The sequence below is a fragment of the Thunnus maccoyii genome, chromosome 7 (assembly GCF_910596095.1).
Source record: "Thunnus maccoyii chromosome 7, fThuMac1.1, whole genome shotgun sequence".
NCBI lineage: Eukaryota > Metazoa > Chordata > Actinopteri > Scombriformes > Scombridae > Thunnus > Thunnus maccoyii.
This window is the reverse complement of record NC_056539.1, coordinates 4,974,496-4,985,158: the sequence shown is the minus strand read 5'-3', so window position 1 is coordinate 4,985,158 and position 10,663 is coordinate 4,974,496. Positions and strand designations below refer to the sequence as shown.

Genomic DNA, 10,663 nt, shown 5'->3' with positions numbered 1-10,663 from the left:
ATTTCACAACTTTTCTCACTTTTTACTTCAAATGTCAACTTTTCAAATACATCCGTACATGTTCGAGCCATAATCCAATCCGAAATATGAGAGTGCATAATGCAAACAACACATGGAAAAACCTTAGCAACAACCTTAGCAACAAAGGCTATGGAATGGACAGCCGTTTACCTTATGGGCCGACGTCCGCAGGGTAGAAAAAACTGTTGCAAACTAGAAGTTCAGAGCAGGCTGAAGCCCTGGCTTTTGACTTGCAGGGAGCATTTTCACATCAGTTCACCTCAAGTTTTGGAACTTTGACCATGTTTAACATCTGTCGTCATAACAGAATATTAATAACAGAAAATCATCAAAAATCATATGTCTCCTTTAATTAGTATGTTTCATAAATGTACAGAGACTAAAGAAAAAGGAGACAGACTGAAGGGAAATAACGGAAAGTACTGAAGTGCCTGGTTAGTTCTGAGATAAGTCCAAGCCAGAGCTGTCACACACACATGCGCGCACGGTTGGTGTGTACCTTGATAGCTAGCTACAGCTAACGTCTTTAAGGTTGGTACATTGGCTGTTTTGGGGTGAATAAACATAAACAGTTCAGCAGTCAAATTCACAAGGATGACCTGAAGTGAAAATTTGCTTTGCTCTGTCTGAACAAAGAGGGTACGAAACTCATTCTGCCCAAAACTGCTCTCAGTTCAACCTAAGCTAATACTGTATGAGGCTTCAGTTGTGCAAGTTATCTAATTCAAGATGGTGTTTCCCAATTGACTGTCTTTAAAGAACAAAAGAGAGAGCATCTGGAGGAAAATAAGATAAACAGATGGAGTTCCAAACAAGTTTTCATGTCAGCCCAAGTTTGAGATGTGACTCACAAACAGACACACACAAACACACTTCACAAGAGTTGGAGCGTGTTGTTAGTGAGCAAGAGCTAATGTCTATACTAGAAAACTAACAGTAATTATGTGTAACAAAGAATATCTGCCATCTGTGACTTTGGAGTGATGCTAAGGCGCAATCTAGAGTTCTGCATCCATTTTAGAGTATTTTCAATTGTCATTTAATAATCTCTCGCCCTTTCTCTCATTGACTTTCTGCCAATCGTCTGCATCAATGTGTGTCATGTGTTACAAGCAGATACGCAATGCCCTCTGGGAGGTGGAAAGATAAACAGAGTGTCACCAAAGCATTAGCATTAGCCTGGTGAACTGGAGGTCAGTAATGGATGAAATAAAGCAAAAGGGGAGCTTCGTAAAATCCCCAATGATTCGAGGAAAGCTGTTGCATTGTGGGGACATTATGACCTTGTTGTGACAAGAGATAAAAACCTCCAAACTTCAACTCTTAAAGATCATTGCAATTGCCCTTACAAAGTTCTGTTCTGGATTATAACTATTCTCAAATTCTACGGGTCCAATCAGGTCAGGTAGGAAAGACTCGGGTATGGGCCAGTTTCGGACCTCAGTTTTAGGCCCATGCAGAATTCTAGTACAATCATTTCTGGGCCATCATGAAAAGGAGGAATGATTACAGCAAATAACTCTTTCAATGTACGTATTGCCACACGAGTATTGTTTAAACATAGATCCAAAAAGAGCCAAACCTGTCCTTAAACTGTATTGCATCAATGCATAAATGGTAAAAATAGCCGATACAGTAGAAATCCAAAGGCTCCAAATCAAGCTCATGTGTTGTAGATATTAAAATATTTTGATCTCTTGTTTGATATTTTCCATATAGTAGCAAAAAACAAAACAAAACAAAAATACTCAACCAACAAACAAGAACCTTTTGGTTTATGTTAAAATACCATGGGTAGTTTTCAGGCTGTTCAAGTGCCAGGAAAGTTTAAAACAAGTGCTCCTGAGGCGGTTCAAATACTTGACACCATTCAAATCTCTATTTTGCCCATGTATTGAAGTTATGATCACAAGGGAAAGTGAAGTTTCTGATCTTCTTCTTCAGTCCTCTCTTCCCTGTTATCGCTGTTAGCCTAGCACCACCAGCAATGTTAAGGCAAAATTAAACAATGTGGGCATTTCACTTTGCCTCCTGATTATTGAACTGTCCTGCAATCCTGTCTTTTCTTTTTTTATGACAAACCACTTGCTGCTTGCAGTAGTATAAAATATAATAAACACTTGTTTTATTAACATGTTGCACACGGACAAATCAAATTTAAGAAATCATATAAAATGTCAATATCAAATAGAAATCAGTTAATCAGGTGTGAGTGCAAGTTCTCACACCTGTATTCAGAGTCTGGGCGTTCAGGTGCAAGCTCACTGTGCAGGTCCAGAACAAGGACAAGTGTTTTATGAGTAAAATCTTATGGTTGTCCTTTTGGTGTCATAAATTCCACTGTCAGTGTGACTCTTGTCCACTCTTACAGTTCATATACCAACAGCTTCACATTAAAATGCCTCCTCTTTATATTCACGACAATATCACATGCGTTTTGACTCCAAAATAAGTTGAGACTTGCAGAGGAGCTTCGGCATGCTGTCCTACCACCTGTAGAGGTGTCCTTTGCTCAGAGGTCCTCATCAGTGCAACCATGCAGACAACCCTGACATTAAACTCCAGGAGGAGGCTATACATTGGTCTCAAGGCCATTCATGTCAATGGCACACTGTTCTTTACTCTTCTTCAGGTGCCTCGGAGGGATCGGAGGCTGTTTCCTCTCTGATGATGGCCGGACGCCCTCTTCTAGCTGCATGAGTCGTGCCACGTCAGGAGGGACAAGCTTGTGTTTGGCCCCTGAGGAAGGGGGTCGGTAGTTGCCGTTGTTGTTGTGACAGTTCATCAGAGGTGGGGTGTTAATCGTGGGTTTGGTCTCACAGATCAAAGGCACCTGGGGGCCAAAAGGGCCACAGCAAGGGAAGGAGAAAAGGGAATTATAAGAAGATGATGATTCAAAATGAAGATTAAGGGAAGGATATCATGCCAGGAAGGAAACAAGGAATTAAGAAGGATGTTACGTCAAGAGACTTTCCAATTACAGCAGTTACACACAAATGCATCCTTCCCTCCTAAATGCCTCACTAATCTGCTGTTTTGGTGTGTTGAGCAAAAGCTTTGACATTTAAAGAAACAGAAAAGGCAATGACATCATGGGGTTTTCAGCTTCAGGAAGTAGTATTGGCAGCACCCTGGGGGACCAACATTTGATTGTAACAGCTTGATCATTAAGAACCAGTACTTAATAGCTTTTGAACTGTGACAAAATAAGGTCTTTGTGTAATTGTGTCTTGCATGTAGTTTTGTTGCTTTCTGCAGAGAAAAGAAATGTGTTAGGGCTAAAGCCACAGTTAAAACTCACCCCATCTCCCTCTTTCATGAAGTCTTTCCTGCAGATGTGCGCCATGATGCCTGTGGCCAAAGCATCACCCATTACATTCACCATTGTTCGGAATCTGTCTCTGTACAGGAAGAAGATATATAAGAGAGGATATGAATGAATTTAAAGATGAAACATCCCTGGACATTCTGGCCTAAAATAAGATGAAGAAGATGGGGCTTGTGTGTTTTTGCTCTGGGATGATTAGTTTGGATTTGTCACACAAAAAAGATGGAAGTGAGCACATATACTACTTACAATGCCCAATCTACTGCAATGATGAGAGTGATGTCATCGGTTGGCAACCCCACAGATGTTAGCACTATCACCATGGTTACCAGTCCAGCTTGTGGTATCCCTGCTGCACCAATACTGGCTGCAGTGGCTGTGATGCTGGTGGAGATTTGGAAATATGATGTGATTACAGAGAAAAGCTGTTGTGGTCACTGTTGCTGTTGACATGAACACATACAAGACATTGGAGGCCAATACACGTTCAAAGGTCACAAGGATGTGCTATTTTTAGTCCTTGTTATTTTCAATACCTTTATCTCCACTCCCTTTTCTTTTCTAATTCTTTGTCCATCCTCTCTCTTGTGGCACTAACTGATTTCTTTACATGAAATTTACTGTTGACGTTGGTATTTAGTTTTTTAACTAGGAATTTGCCCTGATGAATATACAAATACTTTACTAGTGTGTAGAATTTGAAACTTCTGACTTTGGCCACAGTGCTCATATAAGCAAGACTAAGATTCTGTAGCCATGCTAGTGGCTCTGTAAGGCTGTCTCCAGGCACAGGGGTGCTTTGTGCTAAATGCTAAAATTAGCATGCTAACATGCTCACAGTAACAGTGCTAACATGTTGATGTTTATCAGGTATAATGTTTACCACTCTTATCATCTTAGTTCAGCATGTTAGCATGCTAACATTGGCTACTTAGCACTAAACACAGAGTACTGCTGATGGTGCTAAACTAAATGTCAGGGGATGACCAAAGTTATAGCAATTTGTCCTGAGGGAGACATGAATGCTTGTATCAAATTGCATGGCAATCCTTGCAATAGTTGTTGAGACATTTCCCTAAAAACTACAAAGGTTAACATCATGGTGGCGCAAGAGGAAAAGTCAGGATATCACCAACCTTAGTGGGATACACTATTTGGGAACAATGAATTTCCATACAAAATTTCATGGCAATCCATTCAGCAGATGTTGAGATATTTCAGTCTGGACCAAATTGGTGCACTGACCAACACCAGACAAACACTGCCACCCCTCAAGCCATGTCAGAGGAGCTGAGTCAATTGTAAGTGGACTGGTTTTAGATTCTTGAAAGCTAAAGATACCTTTTGGATGACAGTTGAAACATCTTCAAGAATCAAAAACCAATGCAGTTGCCCTTGACTCAGTTCTTGTGGGTATACCATGGCCTTGATGACTGAGAATCTTCATACTGTTGACATAATGTACAATTTATGTAACAAGGCAGAAAGTAAGGGTGTAAAAGTCAGGGTTGGACTAGAATGTAGCACATCTTATTTTTATACAGGAGAGTTTTATCCAAGTATCATATCTCATCCCAGACCTGCAATTAACAATTGTCATTTAGTTAACCGTAACCACAATGTTTCCCAAACCTTTAAGTCCCCCTCCACTCAAAAATTTGTTTTTCTTACTTTTACTTCACTTGGCTGTTTGACCTTGTTTTTTTGTGGTGTTGTATGTTATCTGCTGGGGATTCTCAATTGTGTCAAACATAATTTAGCCCTCCTTTAGTCTTGGCATTCTTACAGACTGAGCCAGTCTTTTATTGCGCTACCCTACTTCTCCTATGAGCAGCAGCAGACAGCAGGTAGGTTGTTTTGACAAATGCTTGCAGCAATTACTGATCAAAAGAATTTGAAGGAAAAGTTAAGCTTGTACACTCTAGATTCAATTAATAAATTATCTTATTCTCCAAATTAGTTTATGGAGTTGAATCTAAAGATAAGGCTGGCATTATAGATTTGTTCACCTAAGTAATTAAGAGAATAAATTAATAATGTCTCCATAGCAACTGTCCATCTACAAACTGATTAAAAGCATCTTCTTATATGTTACAATGGTGCATAATTCTAAAGACTGTGTAGAGAGTGAACTACATGCTAGTGGACATCTGATATCTCATGCGGATCCAGAGGTTGAGGATGATGATCCTACCACTACAGCATGATGGTGAGAGATGGGGACGGGGGGGTTGGGGTCAGAGGTCCAGCAGTGGCGTGACTGGAATATTGTGGTTTATCAAGGTCATGTGGCTCTTTTCAGTGAGAGATAAGCAGATACTTTCAATCTACCATTGCTATATGGAATTATATGGAAAACATACAGGGGACAAAACATGAAAACTTCTCCTTTTTGGGGGGTAAAATGGTGATGTGGTTGATCGTCTTAATCGGTGAAGACTTCATGACTTTGCCCCGATGATCATGGGCCATTTTCTTAATACATAATTTTTTTTGAGATATTGAATATTAGAATTTGTAAGTTTACCAAAAAGGTTAAAAACACAAGGATATGAGTACATGTTAGCAGCAACATTCAAGTCAAACAAAATTGTATAAAAAGAAGGTCTTATTACTTAATACAGCAGACACGTTTACATTCAAATATTTCAGAAAAGAATTCCATGTGTTAAATCTTCTAATAAAGATCTGATCTTTAATGCAGTAGACATGTCACGAACAGAATATTCCCCATTAGTATTTATGCCAGCCAGACATTGCGGAAGCCTCATTGGAAATTCACTGTGGTAGTGTGCTTTTCCTCAGTCTTTAAACATCAATAAGTTTTTCTTATGTGCATCCGTGATACATCTACTAGGAAGATATAGGAGAAGATACACTGGACTGAGTTCATGATTAATTCCCCTGATCTTTCAAAAATTCATTCACACTGTACAGGATAGCTACGAAATATTTTTTGTAATAGGGACACAAGAAACACAAGAAGCATTTGCCTCACACTTAAAGCACAACAGAGCCTGCTTTTAATTTTGAAAGACGATCAGGAGGTAAGTCCACTTTATCTTGTATTGCTTGCAAGTTGTAATGCTTTTGTCTGATTGCAGATTATTTTCTGTGCACATCTGTTTTTTGTAATCTCTACTTCTAATTCTCTCTCCCAGTAGGTCACTCCCAGGCCTTCAGCACCAGCAGAGAAGTAGTCTTTTAGGGCATTTTTTAAATTATTGTTGGTTTGCTCTGGTCTGAATCAGTGGATGAGTTGGATGTGGTTGGATCATGTTCCCACCACAAACAAACTGCTCCAGAATCTGTTTGTGACTGGACCAAGCCTTGGTGAAGTTGTTTTGGTCTGCACCGGAGTACAAATGCTGTGTTCAGATCTGCTCAAATGAATCATACCAAGGGGGATAGTGATTAAACCAGACTAAACCATGCAGGTTTGAAAATGCCCTTAGAGTGCATTATAAGGTATTGGCTGATGTCAGTATGAAATACCTGCTTCCCCAACTTTAGACATTAAAAAGAATAAATGCAAGAGATCATTTCTAGATTTGAAGAAAGTAGGCAGGATTTGAATTTATCTCTCTTTTATCATTCTTCCCACAACTGTCACTTTTTGTACACAACCAGCACAACACTATAAATGCTTTTGAGGAGATACTGTCCAAAAGTGTGCACAGTTGCCATCCTTTGTATGTTTCACCATGCTAGGCCAGCTCTATTATGATAGGCTTTTTGTCTCAAATTTTAGTGTGGTCACTGGGAGCCGCTACAAATACATTTTCTTTCAGTCAAACAAACTAGACCATTCTTTTCTAAATGTATCATTATCAGGGGGCTTTACTGCTCATGATAACATAAATACTTGACATTCCCCATACCGTTCCACCTATCACAAAAACCAGGCTATGCAAACCAAGCTTTGTATTTTGATCATGTCTGCTGTAGTGTCATAAAGGGATACTAGATACAGCAATGACTAGGCTCTCCCTGCATGTCTTTTTTCTGGTTCTGTCCCATTCCATCAAGCACAGAGCTACACTGAACTGTTCCAGGTGGGGACTGTGTTAACAAAAACGATCTGCCAAAAAATAAGAGCAAGTTGTGCATGAATGTTATCCTGGATATTTCCTCAATACACCACACTTCTACTTGAAGCCTTAATTGTATTATGTGCAACACTTAAATTACTGATAACTATACTAAGGGGACATTTTGATCATGAAGCTTCAATGTAATGGGAAACATTCAAATTGAGAGTGACAGGCAGTGTTCATTTGTAAAGTGACATTTCCTGGATTCTGATGCACCCAAATGATGTTTTAATCTAAAGAGAGTCTGGCTACCTTACAAATGCAGACAATCATCCTGCCTCTTTTTTGAGATCATCAGTATCATCGGCCATTCTCTGCATCTTCTTGTCAAGCACCTTTATTCACTGTTGTGCCTGATCAGAAGCTGTCTTCTCCAAGAGATTCAATCCTTGGTTTCCGTCCTTCTTCTCTGAAAAGCTTTTCAGGCCCAGGCTCTGAATCTTTTTAAACAGTGCGTTCAGATGCATATTAATGATTCTCAATATGTTTTCTTTGATTTCTTGGAGGTCTTGATGAAAGGCCTGCTACTTGATGAAAGGACCTTGCTACTGATTGAGTCTCTTCAGCACCTGATTGGAGGCTGGGCATGCTTGTCAAACAGCCATCCTTGTTATAGTTATAACCATTTTTTTGAACAGCATAGTGTAAGAAAGACTCAAAAATTACTTATCAATGGTCATATAACTGTGTCCAATACATAAACACTGAAGTAAATTTGTTTTGCAACTAATCAGATCAGAAAAGCATAGAAAACAGGGAAAATTACAGCAGATACTTTAAAAACCAGAGATGTAAACATGCCATAATATATTTCTGCTATTCAGTGTGGAGGATTTATTGTGGTTGATATCATTGCTTTCAAATCCCAATGATACAGTATCTTTACTGTATTAATGAGCTTAGAAGCACAGATGGCATACTGCACAGTCCACTGACCTGATGGTGATGATCTGGCCAAAGTCCAGCTCATAATTATTAACTTGTGCGATGAATATTGCTGCCACAGCCTCATAGAGAGCGGTGCCATCCATATTGATGGTGGCGCCCACAGGCAGCACAAAACGGATGATGCGGCGGTCAATGTGGTTGTTCTCTAAGAGGCACTTGAAGGTTATAGGCAATGTGGCAGAGCTGAGGAAAACAGAAAAAAGAGGGAGCACAGAACATTCAAAGGTCAGGCAAAAAATTGTTACATAACCACCTCCTAATTTCACCTGCATGCATGTGAACAAGTAGTATCTTTTATGGTTTGTTGTGGTGAAAGAAACAGCTGGAACTGCTAAGAGCACAAACAGATGCAATAAGGTTTAACAAGACATTCAGATGCAGATGCTTTCTGCTGATCAGAACCCAGGAAGCACATGCATGTATGATGATGACTGGTCACTGCAGCAGGCACTCAGTCTGACCCTGGCCTGGCCCAGACACCACTAAATCTTGTGATCACCATCACCATTATACCACAAACTGAATACACACTGCCTTCTCCAGTCTGCCCCAACAACAAGGACTGATTTCACATGGAAAAACTTGGGAATTTAATGGACCATACCAGTGTTTTGTGTATCAAATCACATAACTTTACATTGTAGAGGAGCATTTTCCTAAGCATACTGTTGTGATTTAGATTCGATTTAGGTTTGTCGCTTTCCTACCTTCCAGGCAGCCACTGGTTTTCGTACATTTCCATATGGGCTGAATATGAAACCTGTCTTAAATCTACCACAGTGAACATGATGTCTGCTAATATAACCAGGCAAAAACATGCGATAACACTGACATGGTCATTTAAATTCATGAGTGAGTTTATATAGAGGAGCTATATCCTAAACTATCAGCCACATGTGCATGCACACATGCATTACTGAGCACACACACAGACACATATGGCTAGTTGCCAGACCAATCAAATATGTGGAATGCTCCTTTACATTCCCATCTCTTCCCACACACACCAGATGTTTTCTGCTCTCCCAACGTCCCTTTGAGGCTTTTCACAGTAGTGTTCCAGTAAAAGGAAAGAGAGGGAAACAATGTGCGGTATTAGGACACAGGGATGTTTTTATTTCAAACTAGTATAGTATAGTATAGTATAGTATATAATTTTGATTCTAAAATGAGAAAATAAAAAAGTAAATTACTTTACTATACAAATGAAATTTGAATTGAATTTTACTTTTCACTTAGTTTCCTTTACCTGGAGGAGGTTGCCAGGGCGATGAGCAGGGCTTGCAGGATTCCCCGAATGTAAACAATGGGGCTCTTTTTGGTGATGAAGAAGTACATGGCAGGCAGAATGAACAAGCCATGCAGCACCAGACCAAACACCACAGTGACGGCATAGAAACCCAGTTTCTTCCCCATGGCTGACGGATCACTCATCTCCAGGATCTTACCAGCCACCAGGAACACGATGCCAAATGGGAAGTACCTGGCAGGATGAGGAAAGCCAGAGCTTGAAGTCAGCAACAGTGGCTATGAAGCCTTATAAAAGTTATACAAAAAAGAGATTAGTTGACCTATGGACGGGTTTCCGCTATCAAGCAAGGATATAGAATCACAAAGGGGTTGAAATATGTTCAATATTCTAAGAAACCGCCCTGTGTACACAAATAGCTATTACCAGTAATCTGGTCAGAGCCCTGGATTTTATTAAGGTGGTGGATTTTGCACATACACTGGTGAGGAAAAAACAAAGGTTGCAATGTTGTAACCCTAGCTTCATAAGCACAGACGGAGCCCTCTACTGGACTCTATGGGTAATACTCCACTCAAATCACACACACGCAATTGGACGTAGCTGGCCAATCAGGACACGCCTACCGATTATGTGCATCCTGAACCCTATATTAGCAGTGTCTCACTGCCACTTACCATCCAAAACCACTTCAGCGGTCGGCGTGGGAGCAGCAGGGTTCATCAGTAGAGGGCTCTGCCTGTGCTTATAGAATTTGTAACCTTCGTTCTATCTCACACAGGCTCCGCCCTCTACTAGACTCTATGGGTACAGTAGGCGGAGCCCGATGAATGTACGCCCTGCCATGTCATATCATCAGACTGCCTCACTGAGCCCAGCCAGCCACAGGCGGCCTGCCTACTACTTTATAAACCCAGCCGATTAGCAGAGCAGTTGGGGGCCCAACCCAGTCCAGTCAACACGGACAAGAGCTGGTTGAAAAAAATGGCCTAACCTCACTGGGGTCATAGGTCGTATGCCAAA

General features: G+C 40.4%; 1 protein-coding gene across 1 annotated transcript in view; it reads right to left on the bottom strand.

Moving 5' to 3' along the window:
• Positions 1-2,194: 2,194 nt before the first annotated feature.
• slc1a7b (solute carrier family 1 member 7b) overlaps positions 2,195-10,663 on the bottom strand; it is a 43,773-nt gene continuing 35,304 nt past the window's right edge. The window contains exons 7-11 of the mRNA XM_042416923.1: positions 9,641-9,874; positions 8,380-8,574; positions 3,599-3,733; positions 3,323-3,422; positions 2,195-2,854 (exon numbers count right to left, since the gene is read on the bottom strand). Of these exons, the coding sequence (XP_042272857.1) occupies positions 2,594-2,854; positions 3,323-3,422; positions 3,599-3,733; positions 8,380-8,574; positions 9,641-9,874 (925 nt within the window). The 3' untranslated portion in view covers positions 2,195-2,593. The remainder of the gene's footprint in view (positions 2,855-3,322; positions 3,423-3,598; positions 3,734-8,379; positions 8,575-9,640; positions 9,875-10,663) is intronic.